This window comes from Accipiter gentilis, chromosome 1 (genome assembly GCF_929443795.1).
Source record: "Accipiter gentilis chromosome 1, bAccGen1.1, whole genome shotgun sequence".
Lineage (NCBI taxonomy): Eukaryota > Metazoa > Chordata > Aves > Accipitriformes > Accipitridae > Astur > Astur gentilis.
In genome coordinates, this window is record NC_064880.1 from 15081933 (window position 1) to 15104695 (window position 22763).

Below are 22763 nucleotides of genomic sequence, written 5' to 3' on the forward strand. Positions count from 1 at the left end.
ACACCTGCACTTCCCCTCACTCTGGTGGGAAATCGTTGTCTAAAAGACTTCTTGCCAACGATCTGTTAACATTTCTATGGATGACATGCTTCTTCACAAGCTGATGACCTAAGGACCTCACTCTCACCAGCCCTACAGAAACGTCGTGGGTGACAGAGATGGACACAGCCTGGGAGAGCCAAGGGATGAGCGCTTCTCTCCTTGACCCCACTGAGCATTGCCTGGCACAATAATAAAGCCTCAGACTTGATTCTACCACTCTTGGAAGGAGATGGTAACAGTTGCATGTACTACACATCCCATTTTCTTAACAGCATGGCTCCAGCAGCAATGGAGGGGAGAGGAAGTGCCAGAGCTTCTTCTCCAGCTGTGCAGAGATATCTCCTCTCTTTCAGTAGCTCTCTGGACAGCCCCCAATTCTGGAAGCAAGCAGAGCCGATGGGCTATTTCCTGGAGCGAACATCTGAAAGCCCAGTCACAGCTTTGGCGGTACAACTGTTGGGCACATGTTAATTCCTGTGTCATATTTACTGGAAAAATACCAATCCCTTGGGCTTGCATGTAGAGGCCAAACTCTGCACTGCGCTCCTGCACTAGCGCACTGTGACTAAAACTCAGGGGCTTGTGCTTAATTCCTGCCGATTTTGAATTGTGCTGATTCTCAAGTTTTGGGTCTCATCTATTTCAATGAGGAGCTTTGAGAGAGTATGTGTGTAGCGCAGTTGGCACCACTGAGCTCTGAGCTTTTGGGGCCTCCATGTACTACTGTGATCTGGGTAAAACAACAGCAGGGATTTTTTTGTAGCCAAATTCTGAATACAGGCCCCCTCTTCTTTCACCTATTGTAATAATATACTTGTGCATAATGTAATACATACATTATAGAATCAGTAGCTAAGTACATAACATAATTTAAAAAATAGGTATCACTATAGATCAGTGTGACATGCCTATCTATTTTAGTATGTTTTCTTGGTACAAATTATGACAGAAATACAGTAAGTCAGTAATTTCAGATTCCTTTGCATAGACATTGTCACTGTAATTTTGCCAGGAGGGAGATAATAAATCGTACTTTTCCATCTGACTGATGTTCTGTTTCCCCTGTCTGATTTCAATGGCTGTATGCTATCTTCAGAACTGGCATTGTTCATGGCTCCTTTTATTAAAGCAGAGGCACGTTATTGAAATTTCTTTTGTATTATGATTTTCTAGCCGTACATGAAATTGCAGAACACACAAGAAGAAAAAAAAAGCCCCATTTGTCTGAGTCATAGCAGAAACCCCCCCCCCTCATGCATCTTGGAGAGAAAAATGCCAATATTAAAATCGGGGCCCCATGCTGGCTTGGATTAGTAATCAGTTTCATGGAATTCATGAGTGAAGATCTAAAAACTACTAGTGATTTGGATGACTGGTTTAGTATACTACCAAAAGGTTTTAATAACACTAGTTCTTGCAATGATTAGCCTGCCATGATTTGAGCACTTTCCAAGATTCACTAGGAAACTGAACACTCATGTAATAGCGGAGAAAACTCAGTAAAGAACCTTCCTTTTCTCCCTACTTTGTTTTTCTAGTGGCCTAATGAAGCTCCTCAGATTTAAGGTGTCGTATCTCTATTCTCTCACGCTGATATAAACCACAGCATCCACAGTCCAAACCTGCAGCTGGACAGTTCAATACCCCTGGGCAGGGCTGAGGGACCCTCAGAGCAGCCCCCTGCACCACCCCAGGCACCGGCTGGTTGTACACTTCTCCCCCTCACCTTCCCCTTTCAACCCAGGGCTGCAAGAAACTCTTGGTTTTCACCTAAGAGCATCATCCCATCAGTACTGCTCCGGGAATGTCCCAAGGGTTTCATTCATATTTGATAAGGTTGCACTCCGAGGCCGGGTAACTAGTGGTCAGAGCAAGGCTGTAGTTTGCACCACTTAATTTCTATTTCTGGCATGGTTGTGGGGGTGGAGAATCACATTTTGGTTTCATTGCCGCCTTTTCTCCAGTGGCAGAATGGACACACTGCATTTCAGGGACTGAGAGATGCTGGAATAGCAGCTGAATACACTCTTACATGTGCTAATGCCTTTTGATGAGAAGTCTTATTTTGTTAAGTTATATTGAGATAATTGCATTAATAAAACATTTTTAAAGAGCATTAACAAAGGAGAAGGAGGTGTCACTATTCTGAAGCAAAGGTTTCCATAATGAGCTGAGAATTAGTATATGATAATGCTATGCTTATATAGTCCCTCATTTATTTTGGATTCTGATTATACCCTGAAGATCCCTGTTAGAACTGTGATCTCTACTGTGCAAAGTGCTGCTCAAGAAGACATAAAGTCAGTGAGACACAGAAGCCCTAGCTGAAGGATTACAGATGATTTGTGGACAAAACAAAGCAATGAACTTAAGATATAGTGGCAGGAAACATGGGAAAGAAAAATAAAGAAGAACTCCAGCAGTGAAATCCTGGCTCTTTTCAAGTCAGTAGAGATTTTGCCCTAGAATGAAGCTACAATTTCCCCTTTCCTGGATTTTTTGTTTCACAGTGCAGAGGCCTGCGAAGGGGCAAGGGTTTTCCTGGCATCCCTCCACACTTGTGCTTGATGCAAGGGACAAACATTTGGGCATCATCTAGGGCCTTTCTGAGCGAGGGTGGGTTTGGGAGCAGGGAAGGGGGAAGGGGAGAGGACAAGAAGGTGGAGGAGTCGCTGGGAAGGGCAAGCAGATGAAGGCAGCAGTTAAGCATTGGCAGAGCCAATGGCTAGAAGAAATTGCAGCTCTGTGCTTGGCAGAAAGCAGGGCAGCCACTGAAGAGTACCCAAAAAATATCCCTGATGTTCAAGTTCACAACTGCAGGTTGAAGCTGCTCTTCTGACCTGACTATTACCAGGAAGGCCAACTTGTGATGCCAAAACCTCTCGTGTTCCCACCCAAAGAATAACCCACCCAATGTCCTGCCAGGCAAATGGAGATATTTTAATGTCCGTGGCTAGAAAATTTCTGCCATTGACTTTGAGAAGGATGGCACTGTGCTACCAAAACCCATGTCACCGGGACTCACTCTCCTGTAGGGACAGGGAGCAGTTCCCACCTGCAGGGTCTAAAATGAAGAGAATGTTTCAAGATGTCAGCTTGACAGTCTCTTGTGATCCAATCATTCATTTTCCAGCGATGGTATTTTGCTACAAATTCATATAGGTCCACAGAAAGCAGTTTATGGATATATCTGTATCAGGTGATGAGAGATCTAGGAAGTTCAGAAGTGATTATGGACTTTTCAATCTGACAACCTAACCCTTTTCAAATGGCTCCTAACTGTGGCTACAAATGTACCTTAAACCATGCCATAAATTGCATTTCTCAAATCTGGGTAGGCATGTGGTTTCCTGTAAGTTATGCAGGAGAGTAAAAACTAATCAGCACTTAGGAAAACTGTTGTCTCACTGACATTTGCACGATTCCTCCATAAGCTGCCAATGAACATCCATCACACCGGCGGTACACTGTCTCCTTAAGTTTATATAAGCTGCTATCTGGGAACATTAATTTAAAAGACAACGATGTGTACTTACAATAACTGAGACCGCTGAGTTGTTACTTGCTTGTTTTCTCTCTCTCTGGGAAGAAAGGGGAAGGCTAACAACCTCCCTGAAAGATCTCTGCTAGTAGAGGCAAGCTTAGAGCACTTGTGACTTGGACCTTAACCTCCAGGACTGAAATCAAAACACGGCTGATGTGTGGGAGAAAAAGCAAGCTGCTAAGTGACCCCGAGAGTCCCTGCCAGATCTCTCTGGAGAAAATGGAGAAACTGCCTGAGACTTGCAGCATCCTTCACACCTTCCCTGCAGCCACCGCAGCTGCCTGCCACTCTGTGTTTGCCTCTGAGAGGGAGCGGAGGAGCCGCGAGAGACCAGATTCGAGGCTGACAAGGACAGAACTGGACAATGATGTTGGGAAAGATATAGAGGGCTCCCCGTAATAGCCACCAGACCTCCCCTTTGTCCTGCGCACTGCTCCACGGGAGTCAAAATCCTGAACACCAGGCAGCAATCTACATATTATACATGTTTAAGTCTGATCTTGATTCACATTAGGGAGACCGTGCTGGCCTTTTCTGCGAGGGTTTCCAGGTGGAACCGCAGCCTCAGCCGAAGTTGGGGATAAGTCCTAGGCAAACCAAAGGGATGAGGCAGGCTCCGTATGGGCAGCTGGAACTCAAAACCCACCCAGGACCCATAACAGAGCTATGAAGATGTTACGTGGGGTTACTAAACCATCTGTCAGGGAGACAAGGTTCTAAAAAAGGATACAAGAAAAGCTACTAATAGGTTTAGATTTACAATTGAACTTCAGTTTGGCATTTTGTCTGTACATGTTAACAGTTTAGGGGCACAGGCATAAACATTTGGACAGCTGTCTAAGCTAGATGGCTTGTTGTCATGTTTATATTTTGCTCTTATGACTGTTGTAAGTAAAAAAAAAAAAAATCAGAGGAAGATCAGTTCACTAGAAGAAAGCTAAATATTCAAGAAATGGGCCTTTATAACCACTCCTTTACCCTGAGGTAGTCACAGTTACTGTCAGTGGTAAGAAAAAAAAAAAGGTTAAATTGCATTTGGATTTCTCACCCCAAACCTAAACAGAAATCTAGAAACAAGGCAGGAAGATTCTCCCAAATGGAAACCTCTCACAGATTTTGATATCCTAGAGAAAAAAATTTCCTAGAGAAAAAAAAAATCCTAATTTGTGAAAGATCAGGCAGTTGAAATTTCTACAAGATAAGTCAGTCCTGGTGCACACACGGAGACACACACTTAGAAAAGATTTTTAAATGGAGGCTAGTTTTAGCTGTAACTAAGCAGTGACAAGCACTTCTGTGGATGATGATTTGGAACCTACATATTAGCGAAAGTAAATCAAGTGCGTGAAAGGGTTACGAGCCCACCTAAAACAGTGCCTCTATTTCCACTGAAAGCAGTCTGTTATTGGGTCAGAATGACTGGAAAAAGCCTCTCCTCTTTGACTTGAGCATGTGTGGAATGGACTTCAGAAAGCTTGCAGACCTTATAAATTCAACAGGACAAGGGAAGAGCAGAGTTCAGAGCCTGTAAAACCTACAAACTGCTCAGAATTTCATCTGTGGAGATAGCAGGTAAAATCTTTGTTCCGTTGAAGTAAACAGCAAAATGCTTGGATGCTTCAATGAAGTTAAGATTTCACTTCATAGCAGCAGTTTCCTGAATCTTGAAGTTCTGTCCTGAATCTTGAAGTTCTGTGTTTCCTATAGCATTTATAAGGTCATAGTTAACAGGTGCTCCTTCCCCCCCCCCCCCCGCCCCCAAACACCCCTGGAAGTGCACAGTAATCTTCCATTGCCTGAATGTCTTCCACTACTTAGAGGAAAAAAAGAATTTCACTATTTATTCTAGGTAAACACATAGGTTTCAAAAAAATCAGTTTCTGCCTGGCTCCATAGGGTACCGAGCTCTCAGCAAAACACAGGCCCAGGTCAAAAGCTCAGCTGTCAACTAAATTAAGTCTGAAGGATCTCAAATGAGTCCTGGACCATGTGCGAGCGTGGCGTACCACCATCTACTTTGTGTTTCTCAGAGGGTAGCGGAACTTCGCTTTCCATGCAACACCCAACAGCTTTTGGACACAGCAAACAATGAGCCAGACTGCTCTAACTCTCTTTTATAGCCTTTCTCCCCTAAATTCTCTTTCTCTATCCTTTAATCCATTATCAGGGTGCAATTATTTCTTTCAGGAAAAGTGATTAGTACTTTTGTACTTCATTCACATGCAAAAGACACTTTAATGAGAAGATCCATCTCATTATTCTCCCACTGAAATCTCTCCAAAAAGAGTCCTTCTAACTTTCTCCTTCCTAAAATCTCTCCAAAAAGGGTCCTTAAAACTCTCACACAAGAACCTGACCATGTGTCAGACTTAGAGCTAGGTGGGACACTTCACCACCTGACAACACAGCGGTCAAAATGGGACCACTGAAGCATGACTGTGGGATGAAGTTGGGCTGGGCCTTCCTAGGGCAAGAAGAAACTGTTATTTAAGCAGTTTACAAGATCAGCATCTTCACATTCTTCAGCATAGCAGCAAACAGTGGATGAGGATGGCCCTCAAGGAGATGTTCCTCATGTATTTGTTTTGCCTTGTATCTATGCCATTAAACTGTCTTGCCCATACCGAATGATTGCAGTTACAGATGGACAGAAAAAGATGAACATAAACCATACACGATAGAAGAAAGGAACTAAACACTACCTCCACTGAAAATGAAAAGATCTGGGAAAAAGGGAATTGTGATCTTTGTTACTGAGAACTCGTGAAGTACATAGACCTATATGAAAGCATTTTCATTGTCAGAAAAGAAAACAAATTGGCAAGTGTATAATGAGATTGGGCATACAGCCATGAAGAGTTCTAGGCTGTCATTAATTATGGAGGTACGAATCTTAAAGCCATGCGACCTGGGAGAACAAACTCATGTATGTACCTAGTGCCTTTACAGACCTGGTTCTTCATTGTGAAATGTTGTTTTCCTTAGCAGAATTGAAAACATGCAGTCAAACTCATTAGAATGAGAGATGCAGGTTGTGTAAAGGGTAATGGTTTTTGAAAATCTGGTCTTATTTTTAAGATATATTCCAGAAGGATTTCTTTACAACATTCCTAATAGGAACTCAACCACTATAATTAAACCCCATACTTCTCATTACTTGAGATGGTCACCTGCCTAGGAATTCACCTTCTGCCATTCTAGACAGCCTTATCACAGCTGAAATTAAAATATTAAATATAGCTTGCAATCTACTTGCTTGCATTCTCATCCAGTTAGGAGTAACAAGTCTTAGTAACATGCCATCAATTTTTGCTATCCAAATTGGAAAAGGAGTTCTTAAAAAGCACTCAGTAGTGGTTTACCACCATTTTTGCAGACACCATTGGTAGTCCAACCTGATTCATGCTATGAGCGAAGAAGGAGGTTGTCTGGAGTAGCAGATTCAGAGGGCTGGCATTTCACACGGGGGCTTTTGACTGACCATTGCCTCTCAGTGATTGTACATAAGAGGGGAGGTGGCAGCTTTTACCTTAGCCAGACCTGCATCACAACTAAAAAGGACTTCAGCTTTAGCATGAATTAATAGCCGTAAGCAACTACTGAGTGCCTTTGTGAGTCCCCGACTGAAATACAATTCCTATAGCATACTAATATTAAATACTGAAGAAAGGGCTTCATACCTTAAATTCCTCCAGGATTTTGTAATTTTTCCCATGATATTCACAAAAGTTTTTCACTTCCTTGCATTCTGGACAGCATCCATTATGTTCCACTTTTGTACACTTTGGGTGGATTTTAGGGCATTCCGGTTGATCGCAAACAGGTCCATCCTCAGTACAGACACAGGGACAGTTGGAATGTCCCGGGAAAAAACGTTCTCCCAGTTTGTACACAAAGCCACTGTCATCCACGCAGCCCTTCCCTCGGTAGTCATCAAAGATCAGATTGTCATTGCTGGAGGTCTGGTCCCCTTCATCGGCGGGGTAGTCTTCATGATTGATGGCAGCTGGAGTGACCAAAGCAGGGATTACAAACAGAAGTATCCAGGCTTCATGGATATGAAGAGCCATCCCCCTCCTCAGCTTTTCCATGGGATCTCAGTGCCAGATAGAAACAGCTGCTTCCATAGGGAGACCAGTGTTGTGGTCTGAAAACAAGTATTTTAAAGTGAGAACAAACTCAGAATTCTAACTAATATTGACTTATAAAGGCCATAGTTTCAACCAGCACCCAAGAACAAATCAGTGCTTTCAAACTGCACCGATAACTATCACCATTTCATTTGAATCAAGCCTCTTCTCAATTACTGTTGCAGAGAATAAAGCATATGAAATACAGAAATTAGAAACACATGCCTGTAAGCATATACCCACAAAATATCTCTACAGAAATGGTGGCTCACAGAATCGATCTAATTTTTACTTTCCTCATTCGTGCAGCTGAGTTTTCTGATGCACCAGAAATTAAATTAGCTGCCTGAAATTGCATGGTGATGGCCAGCTCAGAGGGACGTGAACCCAAGTTTAAGCATGGTCTTAACCTCCTGCTGTTGGCCACTGCCCCTCCGTGCTATGTGTGGTGCACAGCCCACTTCATTAAACTGTGGAGGGAAACCCGAGTTGGAAAATGAGATAAGCATAATCTGTAGGTAGATCTGTATCCAATATGAAAGATAGTGCTGGGTTATATCTAGTCTGCGAGAGGTGGAATAGTACAGGATTTTATATACAGCACTTCTGAAGAGGAAGAGGGACTGCCTGGGCTACCAACACAGTCCAGCTTGCAGCAGGTACGTATAATCCCGACAGAAGCAAAGATGTAATTCACCTTCTCCATTATTCAGCATTTCAGTAATTCCCAGAGAGGAACGCAGAGAGCAGGATGTTAAATGCCTTGTGTAATGCATGGAGCCGCTGAAATGTGTTTGCTTGATTAAGCTGGAGCATTTCTAAAACTTTGGGAGCGACGCGGCATGGCCCGACCTTTGGAGAGCTCTGCTGAAGCGGTCGAGGCAAGGACTGACCCAGAGAGGGAGAGGAGCTTCGCGCTGCCCCCGGGGAGAGTCAGCTCCGGGCGAAGGCTCCTTCTGTGTGTTTTGGGGGCACTACTGGCTGCCCGCGGTGCCACATCACTGCCACCAACGCACCGTCCTGCCGGCACACCAGCCAACAGCCGGTGCAACCCCAGCAGCAAAATGGTTTCTGACCTCTCCTAAGAGAACTGGGCAAAGTATTAAAGGAAACTTTTAAATGAGATGAAGTATTAGCATTACATGGCTTGAGGAACAGCGGAGGCAGTTGCTGGCACAAACCAAAAATGGACTGTTTGGATGTGGGCGTCATTCCTTCTCTTCCTCTGTTCCCATAGCGTGCACACACAGGTACACACACAGTATATACAAACATGCATTAACCTACACACAGAGGCAAACACGTACTCCCCCTCCGCCCCTCCGGGAGCTATTTTTTTGTGTGTCGGGATTTTTGGCGGACTGCAGATGTTCGGCAATTAATTCTCCCTTAATCGAAGTAAAAAAGCAGCAGGAGGAGGAGAAAGCTTTAATCCTAGAGAAGCAGCTAAGGGATCCTGTTGACAAAGCAGTTTTTCCAAAGCCACAACAGAGGGAGACACCGGATATTACACAAGCTTTATCAAATTCAAAAGCTATCTTCTTAATTGAAGTACTAGCTACGTTTCCATCATAAGGACTATGCACCCTGTTACTACTATCAGCGATAGCTATTGTAACATGTTGTTTGGAAATCAAGTGATTCATGCAGATACGGCTGCTTTACGTATCTACAGAGCAAAGAATCTTGCCCACCTAAATGCTACAGGTAGGCTGCAACATTGCAGATCGGTGGGCATTTAAGGGGGAAAAAAAAAAAGCAGAAGCAAATGAAGAGGTTCATGTCTGAGGAAATGTGAAACAATGGAGAGAATTTGTTGAAGTTTGATGAGGAAGCTCTCCAAATTATATATAAAAGAAAAAAGTTCTCCGAAGATCATAAATAAGACCACTATATTTTGCTACAGCATCTGAAATGTCCCACAGCAACTCACAAGCACTCGGCTCAGCAGCAATCCTGGAAACCAGACAGACTGCAGACGGCTTGCACGGACAGATTTCAACAAGTAAACAAATGCTGCTCAGCTCAGAATTAGTTTACAGCTGAACTTTCTCATCATTTCTCATCATGAGAGAGGCCAGGATCGTACGTAAGTCTCCAAGTAAAACGCTTCCATCCGCCTTCCCTCACCCCAAGTGAATAATTTACACTTACCTAATCAGACTCGATCTGAAAGCTGAAAGGGGTCACAGGCCAACATGGACTAAAAGGTTAGAAACAGATTAGTGAAAGCAGTTCCTCCTAATCACATTTTCAGTGTTGACTCACGGACAAGCCTTTTTCCTCCACCTCCCATGGCAAAACACGGGAAAGCGGCAGCCCAGCAACCACAACATAAGAATTAAGCTTTAACCCAGCGTTCAGGATTCAAAGCGAGCAGCGGCGAAGCGGTCCAGAGGCAGGGATGCCGCGGAGAAACCCCGATGCCAGCAGCACAGTCATCGCGGCGAACTTGGGCTGGATTTCCTCAGGTCTTGTGCGGGGGGGGGGAGGAAAAAACCCCATCTATATCCCCTCCCTATGCCCAGCGGATCTCTTGCGATTCAGGATTTGCCACGGCGGGGGAAGGGAGGGGGAGAGGGGGCTGGTTAGGCTGTAGGCAGGCGGGAAGGGGAGGGCGGAGGAGCCCCGCGGCCGGCGGGCGGGCGGGCGGGGAGCCCCCGCGGCGGGCCCCGCTCCCCTGCGGGGACTCCCCGGGCCGGAGGCCGGGCATGCCCGCGCTGGGCCGCGCAGCTCCCCGCTCTCTGCCTATTATTATTATTATTATTATTAAAATAGTTAATTTTTTGAGGCGGAAAAAAAAAGAAAGAGGGATGGGGGGAGAGAAAAAAAGAAAAGAAAATCCAGCGGCGGAGCGCTGGGGCCCCGCGGGCCTCAGCGCGGGCGCGCCATGGCGCGGGGCGGCGCGCTTCCCGCGCGGGCGGCCGTGTTTCCGCGGGGCTCCGCGCTGCCGCTGCCGCCGCCGCCGCCGCCGCCCCGCTCAGGCCGGCGCCGGGCGCTTCCCCGCCCGCAGCTCCCCGCGGCCGCCGGCTGCCCTCACCGCCGCTCTCACCGACTCCCGCTCAGCCCTACCGGCCTGGCGGCGTCCGGAGCGTTTGCTGCAAGGAAGAAGGAAAAAAAAAAAAAAAAAAAAAAAAAAAAATCCTCCCCCCCCCCCCCCCCCCTCCTTGTTGCATTATTAAAACTTCACATCTTCCCCCAGGCGGGCACTGGGGAAGGGGCGCCCAGCTCTTGGGTCTCGTGTTGTGTTCCATTAAAATCAATCTCCTTGCAATTCGGCTGCTCTGTCATTAGGCGTCATTGTAAAGCTATTTCTTCAGAAACCACCGAAAGGGAGAGACTTGATGTCGGGAAAAACACAGTGTCGACGGAGAGAGGGAGAAATTGGGGGGTTTATTTGGATAAAACGCAGAATAATACTCCTTTCGGGCGATTATTCCCACTGCAAACATTACCTATGGAAGCACGTTACTAAGCCCTCACCACTATGTTGTCAAACCATGTTCTTCTTGAGATTAAGGTTACGTTAGGCAGGGTGCTGCTGCTCTTCAGGTCCAGAGACAAACCGTACCGTCGGCACCCCCAGAAATTAACTGCTCGGCCCTGGGATCGAAGATAACGCTGTGCACTTCGCCGCCGTGGCCCCGCAGGCTGGAGAGCTGCCCCGACTCAAGTTGCAGAACCTTAAGGGATCCATCGCTGCTCGCCAGAGCCACGATATGACCTGAAATTCAGAGGAAAGTTATTGAGGTTTGCGAAGGCAAAGTGACAGAGCCGCAGTGGAAGTTTTGAGAGCGTTGCTTTAAAGACACCCATGCATACTCCTGTTTTCTGAGATAAATTTTCAGAAAGTTGGACAGATCAATGAGATCGGATTTTGGAATAATTAAGCGAATCTGGAGACCCTGGCATGTGACTCTGTAGGAGCACTGCTACTTTACTTATTACTTGGATACAATTATTCAGGGGCAGAGATTCTGACACACAGACCGTGCACCAGAGAAGTAGATGCTCTTCTGATACCTGGAGGTATCAGCATCAGACCATGCTCTTAACGCTGCTTTTCTTGTACAGCTCTGTAAGAAATTAAGATGTGGGTTCTCAACTGAATTTCAAGGAGGTCAGGCATCTGACTGAACTGAGGGCCTTGCTCCCTTCTGTCCTTCTGGAAAAAACAACGATCATGAAATTGTTAGTATAGAATTGGGTCTAACAGTAGAAAAAATAAAAGAAAACCTAAAAAAGGTTCTCAGGACTTCCCAGTTTCCATGTGTTTATTTATGAACCAAATGGACTCAGTTTTCATCACTCTCAAGGAGGCAGAATGTGTTCATAAGTTTATTATCTTCCTGCTTAAATAAAAGCAGAGGTAACAGCTGATAAGTGATATGTTTGAAGCACTTTTTATTTATCCAGCCACCAGATAGACTCTCGTCTTATAGAAATTAACTATGATAATCATGAGTTTCACATACAAAAAAAAAAAAAAAAAAAAAAAAGAGGATCAATACATTAATTTCAAAGCTGATGTGGTCCTCCCAGCAGCAGGATCATTGTACTGCCAGTCATGATCTTGGTCAAACACCTTTTTCTATTAGGAGCAAGTTCAACATACCCTCCAAATGATTACAGCTCTTTTTATGTATCAGGATTTTCTCTCTGAAAGCAAAGACATTGCCAGCAGAGGAATAATTAATATTGACGCTGACAAAGTCAGTCTGGCACAGAGGTCGTAATTTTTTGGGCAGATTATGAAAAACGGGAGATATTTTGCTATTTTTAGTCATTCAGATAATTCACCAAGTAGCCAATGGGAACATATGGCCCAACAGAAGTTAGTACGGAGGAATCTGTCCAAATTTTAATAATGGGCAAGCCACAGGACGTTGGGTGTGCCTACGTGATGTATAGTTTATCCGAGGAATATATTGTCCCTCCATTCAAACTAATTTGTAACAATGATGTTCTCTGCTCTGCTCCTCGAAATCCGATGGCTTCATTTGACAGGCCGGGAAGTAAACAACTGCCATTTTCTCCATTTATCAAAGGAAAGACATAGTGCAAAGCATCTTACAAATGCATTGAGAATATTTAATCACAAGTTCTGCTTAGTGTGGTCATGGATATTTGTGCAAGAAAGGGAACTAGAAAGTAGAGCTAACCATGATAAATATGCCCTATTTGCAAACCTTTATAACTACGCGGCTTCTTCATCTAGAACAAAGCCTGACACAGCAAAGATGTGTAGGATGGATTAGAGTGTCCAAAGCAGCAGATGTGAATATTTATTATAAACTCTCTTCCAGCAAGTCTTTGCTGACAGAAGCATTGCATAGAGATTTCTCTTGTAGCCAGACTCTCCAGGCAATCGCTGGGATGACTTCTCGAGGAGCCAAACAAATGCCATTTCGCCTGGAGCCCTGACACCACAACAGCTGGGCAGGGGGTTAGTGTCACATTCAGCGTCTCAAAACCAGTAACGAACCCACTCGTTACAATGAGAGAGGGATGGGAGGGAGAAAAGATTTGGACAACTGCAGTTCACTTCCTGAAAGTAAGGGCAGGACAGACTGATAACTGAGAGAACAGCGCTCCAGTGTTAAATTCACCCCCCCGTTTGGCAGCAGAGCAGGAGCAGACCCCAATGCTGCATTTTTTCTAAGCTCTTTGCTAGATAAATCATACGCCCAAAGCAAAACAATAGTACTCTCATCTGGTCAGTCCATGCCAATATTCTGACAGTATCAGGAAATGACAAAACCAATAGGAAAACAGAGGGACAATAAAAAATTACTAGCTAGGAGGTACAGTAGTAAACTGCACGTGCCTTCATCACTCGTACTCGCTGGGGAAAGGGTTTAGGTGTATGAGGCAGCCCTAGTGAAGAATGATTCATTTCATGTGAATTTTTGTTAGCTGAGTTATGATGTGTTACTATCATTGACTATGAATACTCAGTAGCAGTAGGATGCACATGGAAATGCATGCAACAAGGAACGAAAGGGGAGGGGAATGCACAAAATGAGAACATCTCATTTCCGTCACCCTTTATGTCAACACTGATCTACGGGCCTATAACAATTTGCTCATTATAATGTAAATTTACTTCCTCCTTCCTTCCAAAAGGAGATGTTTCGTTTTGGAAAGAGGGAACAAATTGTGTTTTATTGCTCTTTCAAAATGTTCTCCAATTAGGAAAGCAAACAAAAACTATTACATAATTGTCATGCAAAGCTCTGTTTTTATGAAGGATACTTACTTGTGCACTAACAAAGGCACTTTGATACAACAGTCAGAGGAAGATAAAGGCTGGAGATAAATTTTTCTTTATACCTTTGACCAAACTGTCAGGTGGGGCTGGTCTATGCAAACTCACTGAACTCAGCAGTTACGCTGATTTGCATTGAAACTAATAGTTTCTCCTTAGAAGAGGCAAAGCCTCGAAGACTCTGACCTCTAGATCTCACAGCCTCTAGATCTCCTGCTCACGAGGCTTCCAAAGGACCTGCTCTGGATCTGCTGGTGCACCTCCCGGACAGGCAACACGGGGGGCTAAAATGAAGCTTTGCTCTGGCTGGCCCCACGCCAGTCCTGAGCTCATCCTTCTTCCTCAAACTGGCAGACAGGACTGATGACAAAGCACATTGCCATGACAAAGAGACCCTACAGTAGCAGCCTTTGTACTAATTACAGCTGATTTGCTGTTGCCCATTGCTAGAACGTAGGTACTAATTTTTCTGATGTACCCCTATTATGTCCTTAGAATAACATAAGCTCTGACCATCTGGTCACTTGCTTCAAAAAGAATGCAGCGAGTTAGAAAAGGTAGAGAGAGAAAGGCAGCAAAGGCAATGAAAGGTATAAACAACTTCTGTGCAAGGAATTGTTAAGAGGGATGACGACTTACCCCAGAAAAAACTATTTGCCCTCTAAAATGTACTTCGCTGATCATGCTTTCTCCATATGCAAACCTCAAGCTTCAGTCAGCCCATTGTATCGCCACTGCTTCCCCCCCTGGGGACCCACAGAAAAATCCAGAGCTGAGTCAGACCCCAAACTACCACCCAGGTGGTGTGGGTGAAACGTGGAGTTTCCATCAAAATGCTAGTCTGAATCCCAGCTAATATGGGAGCTGTGAGGCCGCCGGAGAAGCTGTCAGAAGCAGTGCAGCATGGGACACGGTATTTCTATTTTCATCTTGGATGGATGAAACTGAACTTCCTCTGAGCGATTGGAGCACTTCAGCTCCCTTTTTTCCCCAGCATTTGAGTAAGCTACGGCTGTAGGTTTCCAGTCCTGGTGTCCTACAGAGAAAAACTCTGTTCCTGATCTCATGTGTGCTACCTTGCCAGGCTGCCATTTCCAGACTGACAATGCTCTTGGTTTTAGGCATTGATTAATTACAAATGCAGTGCTGTTGTTTGGGCTGGAAATACATTTCTACTTAATAAAACAATAAAAATTACTCATGCCCCTCTAGAAAAACTACTACTGATACCAAAACCATAACTATATTGTTTTGAGACCAGAACTGAACCCTAAAATCAATTAGTACCTCAAAAGATGCGATTACTCTTAAGACATGTACCCCACTTTGAAGAATGGGGTAATTAAAATGAATTATCTTGTATGGAAATCTGGCCCTGTAAATTTTCCAAATGTACATAAAGTTATGAGCCTAAGAAAGACCATAGCCATAGTGTCAAAAGCAAGAATCTGGCAAAAAAAAGAAGAAGTAATTTTACTGGAGTCTCCACACTGACCCAAACATGTGAGCTAATTAAAATCAAAGTTATTTCATTCAGTGGACCTCGGTTATGTTACATATAAGTAAGCAACATGCTTTTTTCTCATCTGCAAGGAACTTTGCATACCTATGCTGCTATGTAAATACTAACAAAACCAAAGCCACTCATGTGAATACAATATGAAATCCACCTCCTAATTTGAATTGGTGGATAAATTTAAAATAGTGCTGGTATGTTGAAGCAATCTAATTTATTACTGCATTTCTTCAGAAGACAAAACTAGACAAGATTAATTTGCTGGGTTGATGGAACCAAATTACTTGGGGTAGAGGGAACAAAACCTGTACTTGTCAAAACACAGTTTGACAATTTATATTCTATAAGAGCCTAACAGAAATCACAGCCATGATTACTGTCTTCTTTGTAAAATGAATTTTGAGTGAACATTTGCCAAGACCACATTAAGTACTGGTTTATGCATTCAAACAGCTGAAAACAGTGACATCTTTGGACTGGGAAAGCCTAAAAAGCAGACCAGTTTACTGGTATTAAGCTCTGACAGTCAATGAATTATGTTGGCCAGAGCCTTAAGATTTCATCTTTAAAACTATTCACAACTGTAAAGGCTGTCAAGCAGCTGATTTCTCAAACCGTTGGAAACAAAGCCCTCTTCAGAGCAAATGCTCCAACAGACCTAACCTGCCCTCTTCGTCCCAGCACATCCCGCTCACGTTGCACTCTGCTACATACACACACTGCTGTGTCGGATCAAACCACCACCACTACTTGTCATCGGCGGGCCCTTTATAGACAAGTTGAAGCACTAAGCTTTTCTTCAGGCAAATTAATTTACAAATTATGCAACATTTGATTATTGAATACTGTGAAAATTCCTACTTTAGCAGACAGGTACTTAATGTTTCTAGAGTAGTCTAGCAGCTTAAATGTTAATAAAATAATATTGGAGCAAAAGTCACAAGCTCCACAACTTACTGTAGCATGTTAGGCTGAGACATTCATACTGATAACTAGCACCATTTGCTGTTTCAGAACAATTTTTTTCCATAGACTCAGCAGCTAACATTAACTCTTTTGCTCAGATACAGAGCAGAACAAGGACAGTTAAAGATTGAAAACTCTCCTCTCTGTTCCAGCAGCTCTTACTCCCAGAGCAAATGGAGTAGTTGACATGCTGGATGTGGACAACTGCTCATAATAAAAGTACAGCAGTTACTTTAGACTTTCTTGTAAATAATTCAGATGTAGTAACTTTCCCAATTTGAAAATACTTGCACTGCCTAACTGTAAGCAAAGGATTCATCTTCAAAGACACAAACCCAGTTATTTCTTGTTTCATTAAAATTATAATCTTGCATGGATTTAAGAAATTCTGTTTATCATAACTAAATAGAGAAGCCTGAAACCATTACCAATGGCAGAGATGAAATAACATATCAAAGAAAGAAAGAAAGAAAAGCTTTGATCAATAGGGAAATGATTTTTATACACATCAGAACCAATTTAAAGAATTCTCTAGGATCAATTTAGACAGACAGAAATGCTTCTCAGCATTTATTACCTGTGGAGGGAATATTGATCCCACCCATTGATTTCTCCTATGCACATAGAGCAGGATCTGGTTTTGTTGTGTTTTTTTTTTAAGAAAGATGCCCCAAAGTGGAAAGTATCAAGAAACTACTTATATTTTAAGGACTTACATTACTGGTTCAACCTATGTATTACTCAGAACTTTTAAACTCTGTTCAAGAATAGGCAAAATGTAATTTAGTTTAATTTTGGCACACGATTGTTAGTCAATAGATTGTATTTTAAACGAAGGGTTTTTTTGAAACCTTACTTACTAGAGGCTACTAATTCCTTACATCACACATTGTACCAAACATATTTTCTTCCCTGTTCCCTTTTTAAAAGGAATCTCTCTTCATGATGATATTATAAATCACACAGCCCTAGTGGATTACGCTCCCTTTGAATTAAGATCTTTTGTCACTGTTGGAGCTGCACCCATTTGCATCGTCATGATGATCACTCAGCCTAGAGAGTCTCCTAGGAACCGGGCACCTCTCAGGTTAGGTGTAAAAGGCAAAAGTAGCCAGTCCCTGCCTTGAATAATCTGCAGTCTAAGTGTAATTAAAAACCAACCAACCACAGCTAGGAATACAGCAAATAGATCAGGAAGGACAAGACTACAGATAAGTATAAACTAACTTAGCCACGATCACGCTACCTTCCCATAGTTAAATGTTTTATCGGCATCCTGGCAACAGGAGGGGACTTGGTTCTGAAGTCTTGTCTATGCACTGCACCACGTAGAGGTACTAGGTACCGCACCCTATACAAAGCTAGTTCAGGTATATAGAGCACATCTAGAGCAGTACAGGTATTTCGGTGCACCCCCCGGCCAGTACGACTTGCTTCTCAGCCTGGACGCGCTATGGCATGACAGTGGCTGTGTGATCTCCAGCTTCTGATTTGGCATTGCCCATGCTGCAGAGAAATGTGAACTGGGTGGGCTCAGATCCTTACCTGGGAAATGGGAGGAGAGCACTGAGTTGCTTTACACCAGCTCATGATCTGGCTCACAGTTTTTACTTGGTATCAAGTTAGACAAAACTTTTAATTTTGAGGAACCTTTCTGAGGGGGGGTAGAATGGCAGCTGGAAAGGTTGTCAAAGACTACAAAGACTCTTCAAGCATGTGTTAGTGTACTTGCCTAAATAAGAGTAAATAAAATGCTTATAGATGCTGCAAACTATGACTGCAGTGGCTGTAGATAAAATTCTTCATTACCATCACACCGAGCAGAATGTTATTTGCCAGGCAACTGATTTCACCGTATGATAGATGTTGTACTTTTTTTTTTGTTCTATAAACAGCTTTCAACAAATATAGCAATTATTTCTCATCTTCCAAATGTACACTATGTTTTGCTTAGGAATGCACTTTTTTGACATTGTAAGTCCTCCCTTCTCAAATGTGAATAAAACCTCCTAAATATTCTTCTCTTGGAAATAATGGCCACCTTCTCCTCCCTTTGCCTTCCCACTGTGTTTATTTAGATCTTTCATGCAAGAGGGCATAGAAGAATAATCTTGAGCAGGTTGTAATTCACTTGCAGCAATTTACTAAATATTCTCACTAATGAAGACCAAAAAGCAAGCTAGGAAGGAGAAGAGAGGTCCAACAATCTGCTGATACAGGTTTTTAATATATTAGTACCAAAATAAAATCCTTTTGTCATTCTCTAATGTAATGACTTTTTTTTTCCTTTCTCAGAAGTATTTAAATAGACAGAGATTTGGCAAAGTATATTAGGGAAAATTAGCTCATCTCAGTATGCACTTAAACTCCTGACTCACCTTATACGCGTGAAGTCATCCAATTCAGTGTAATCATGTGCTTAAATGATGGCAGGATCAGGGCATCACAAACAGATTCATTATTGCAATAATGAGTTACAGCACAAGGTCTTATAATGAACAAATTCCCTTTTATTTGGCTTTTAGCAGTAAACTAACAGTTAGACCTTTTAAAGTGAAAGGCAGCTTTATAGACTGAGTAGGGGCATATAAATGCAGGTTTCCTAGACCCAAGTATTAGAAGAAGGTAGCAACAGAGAAGTAAGTTCAGAGAAGTTTCTTAGACAAATTGGTCAAGAGACATTTACGAAGGTGGAAAGTGATTCCCCTGGAACACAGGAAAACTCAAATTACCCAGGCAGTGTGTTAAGAGAAATTCAGTTATTATCTTTAAGAATCTGCATATAGAGATTTGTCCTTGATGAGAAGTGCATGTGCGGCAGGATATGGCCTTATGCATTTCCCTCAAAAGAGTAAGGGTGTGGAGTAATGTTTGGCCAACGGAAAAAGAGGACTTCTCTTAACTTCTTACTGTGTGGAAAATGTGACCTAGATGAAGGGGCATTATTTCCAGAGCTTAAACAGATCTCAGAACTCGACAAATCCTTTTTCAATCAAAAAATTACCAGAAAGTTACTCAGAGCAAAAAAAGCATTTATCTGATAAAAGAAAATCCTTTATATAAAAGAATTTAAAGCCTTTTTAGAAACATTATTAGACCCAGACCATTAATGTAAAGCTACCTTTCAGCTGGACTTGAGCTTGTTTATATTAGATTTTAGTTGGCCTTTTGGTAGCGTTTTGGATTTTCAAAATAGTTTCAAAACAAACCAGAAATATTAAGGCAGAAACTTTTGGAGCAGAGTCTTCAAGATGTCAAAACCTTTCTGGATGTGTTAATGAGGCATACTTGAATATATTCAGATTATAGTCAAAAATAATATATTGAGAATAAAAGAACAACAGCCTCCATCTTCTGTCCAGGACTGGAGGATTTTTCATGAAAATTTCTGTCAAAGAAGAATATTTTTCTGCATTTAATAGGAACACATTTGTCTAGCTTTCAGTGTTACCTACAATATCTGTATGTGGGCACACATGTAAGTCTATGTTTCCAAGTGAATCTACCTTCAGCTAAAAAAACAGCTGAGGAACAAGACAGATGGCCTTCTGGCAAAAATCGTTGGACTGCTACTGAGTGTGGGACCTCAGTCCTGCCGAGCTCTTCTGAAATCAAAAATCCCAAAAGGCAGCATTTTGTTTTTATAGTGCCATTAAAGGCAAATGTGTTCAGTGACACTGCATCAACGGAGAGCTGCCTGGAGCCTTGGCAGAGCAATAACCTCCTCAACACTTGTTGGCTGAGAAACTTCAGAGAAGGTGACATCAGTAATGTTGTTGCTGTAGTTGTGCGTGTGCTGCCCAGGGCAACAACATGACAAAAATGTTGAATTTTAAAATGCTGCATGAGAAGAAAGCAATGGAGGAAAAGAGTAAAGATCAGTATCATCTGATGATCTTCAAAAAGGAATAAATCACCATAAAATTATCTGCAGAAGTTGCCAAGCTGAAGCTCTGCTTACAAAGAAACTTTCTGAAGGACTTTTTATGTGATGGCAAATGCTCCAGAGCATAGTTAAGGTTCACACAAAAATCTTGTTCTGAAGAACAAGCTTTTCTCTTCTGTTAAACTTATATATTGGAAGCAGTGTATCAAGTACTGTACTGCATGTAATATTATTTCCATAATACATTAGCTGGTTTCTTGGTGTTTTAAAAGTCTGAGAAGAAAAAAAGTCACACTTATGTTAAATAAAAATTTTCACTAAGAAAAATAAAACTTACTGATGGGTTAACTTAGAAAAATTAAGTCACAGCAAAACTGCTGTCACCACAAATTGAAATTTATTCTTGTTTCTGTTACAAGTGAGGTCCCAGAATATAGATTTGGGTGCAAAAACATGCTTCCCTCTGAACTTCCTACTTGACTGCAGCTGTATGTATTTTAGGCATCAGAATGTCTCATTTTTAAGAATTCAGTGAAGTTGAGCAATGTATAAAGACAAGAAAAATTCCAGGTATGCAGGAACATAGCTCTGACTAATGGAAACACCATTTTAAAAGCATTCGGAGAATAGAAGATAACCTTTTTATTAATATTCTATTCTTTCTCTTTCCCCCACTCTCCATTTTCAGGTGCCTGCAGTCATTCAGTTAAAGCCTCTTTGATCCTCCTTCCTTTCTCGAATGGCAAGACGGATATGCTTGTGTTACAGCAGATGAGACCAGGATGTGAACAATGATTTATTTTTCCTTTGGACAGCGTATGCATCATCCTTTCCATTAACTCTAAAGGAATGACCAGATGCGTAATCATTTTTTGACACAGACTGGGATTCATTTCATCTAACCTTGCCATCCCAAGACGAGTAGTTAGTTCATCTGGGCTCCTTCTGCAGCTACCAGGGAGAAAAACTTCCTTTTCAAAGGAACTCACCCTGCCTCTTTTAGACAGCTATCGCAGGTGATCGTCTCTGTGCACTGACTACAGAGGGGCTCTACGTAGCTCATTTTCAGACAGCTGAGGCAGGGTGAGATTAAATCCCACTGCAAACTTGCAAACAGGCACCTCAAAGAAATTTTCAATAGAAAGTCCCTAATTTGCACTGCTGGCAGACTTGTGGATATCAGAGCTTCTGAAAATGTACCTAGGCACCTGTATGCATCTCCAGGCACTTAAATCCCATTGAAAGTCACTCACATAGGCAATGACCTCTATTAAACCCAAGCCTTAATCATTTGGTGTAACTCTTGTGCTGTGGCAACAATCCATAATTTAAGTAGCGTTTGGTAACAAAGCAGATCGTGTGCATTGTCAACATCTTGTAACCCTATTAACTCTGAGATAATGGACTTCTCTCCACTCTATTTCTAAGCTTATTGAAACAGGCTGTAATTAGCACTTCCTTTTTTATACAAATCTCTTGACCCCAAGTGCCAGCTCTTACACCACAGCTAATAACCACTGCAGGTGATCAAATCCTGAGATGAAGGTGGACTCAGACAAAAGGGTTTGCCCATGCAGACCTGGAAGCCAAACTTCAGTTTACTTCTAGAGTTCAAGCAGGAGTCATGAAAACTACTACTTCAGAGAAAATGCACTTTTGAGGAAAAATAATATTTATCTTGCTTTACCTCACAATGTTCTGCCTAAATGCTTTATCTCTGAACACGCTCCTTAAAGAGAAGTTCAGTGTCCTTATAAGCCCAGATCAGAGCAGAAGCTCTGGGTAAACATTGTTGATACCTAATGCTTTTTGCACTCATCAGTCTTTTCTAGCAAATAAGATCAGGAAACGCTTCTGTTTTGTCCTTAAAGCTAGTTTGTTGTTATCATTATTATTTCAAGCTTAGAGGATGATCTAATGTATGTGGATTCTGGTTTTTGTCACGCAAAATCCTTCCCTACACAATGCTCCCTGGAGAGGAAGGCTGATGCAGAGCTGGTTAAGGCACTGCTGAGACAGCTGGGAAAGCCAAGCCTGGCTTGTGCTGCGTGTGCCTCTAGCTTAGCCTGAGGTTACCTTCCTGACTTTTCTGTGCCCAGTCTATTGTAGCTGTCTGGGTGTTTTCTACGGTGACTGGAAAGAGACGAGTGGAATAAAATGTACGCTGCAGGTCCCCGCTCTCCATTCACTCCAGAGGTAGCCCCATGACTAGCTTGAACAAATTGCCTCATTTTTCAGTAGCCAAATAGATAGGTTCAATGCTATCCTTAATCTTCTCAAACTTCAGCTCTCCTAACTCTTAAGTTGGTTTCTTTTGTCTGTTTATAAACATCTCAGGATTAAAAAATGGTGATTTTTAACCAATGCAGCCTTTACATGTTGCCTACACTATCACGGTAATTTAAGTGAAG

The 22763-nt window shown here is 42.5% G+C and overlaps 2 protein-coding genes across 4 annotated transcripts in view; both read right to left on the reverse strand.

The window, feature by feature from the left end:
* Nucleotides 1–10664, reverse strand: part of VWC2L (von Willebrand factor C domain containing 2 like) — a 55033-nt gene extending 44369 nt beyond the window's left edge. For both annotated transcript variants that reach the window (XM_049800692.1, XM_049800700.1), the window contains exons 1-2: nt 9871–10664; nt 7267–7733 (exon numbers count right to left, since the gene is read on the reverse strand). In XM_049800692.1, coding sequence (XP_049656649.1) covers nt 7267–7677 — 411 coding nt within the window. In that variant the 5' untranslated portion in view covers nt 7678–7733; nt 9871–10664. The remainder of the gene's footprint in view (nt 1–7266; nt 7734–9870) is intronic.
* SPAG16 (sperm associated antigen 16) overlaps nt 10111–22763 on the reverse strand; it is a 435661-nt gene continuing 423008 nt past the window's right edge. The window contains exons 16-17 of one of the 2 annotated variants that reach the window (XR_007506050.1): nt 11167–11440; nt 10111–10189 (exon numbers count right to left, since the gene is read on the reverse strand). Coding sequence is in view for 1 of the 2 variants with exons in the window: in XM_049800597.1 (XP_049656554.1) it covers nt 11265–11440 (176 nt within the window). In the remaining variant the exon portion in view is untranslated. Of the gene's footprint in view, nt 10190–10848; nt 11441–22763 lie in introns of those variants that run through there. The other variant, XM_049800597.1, reaches the window with a different exon arrangement.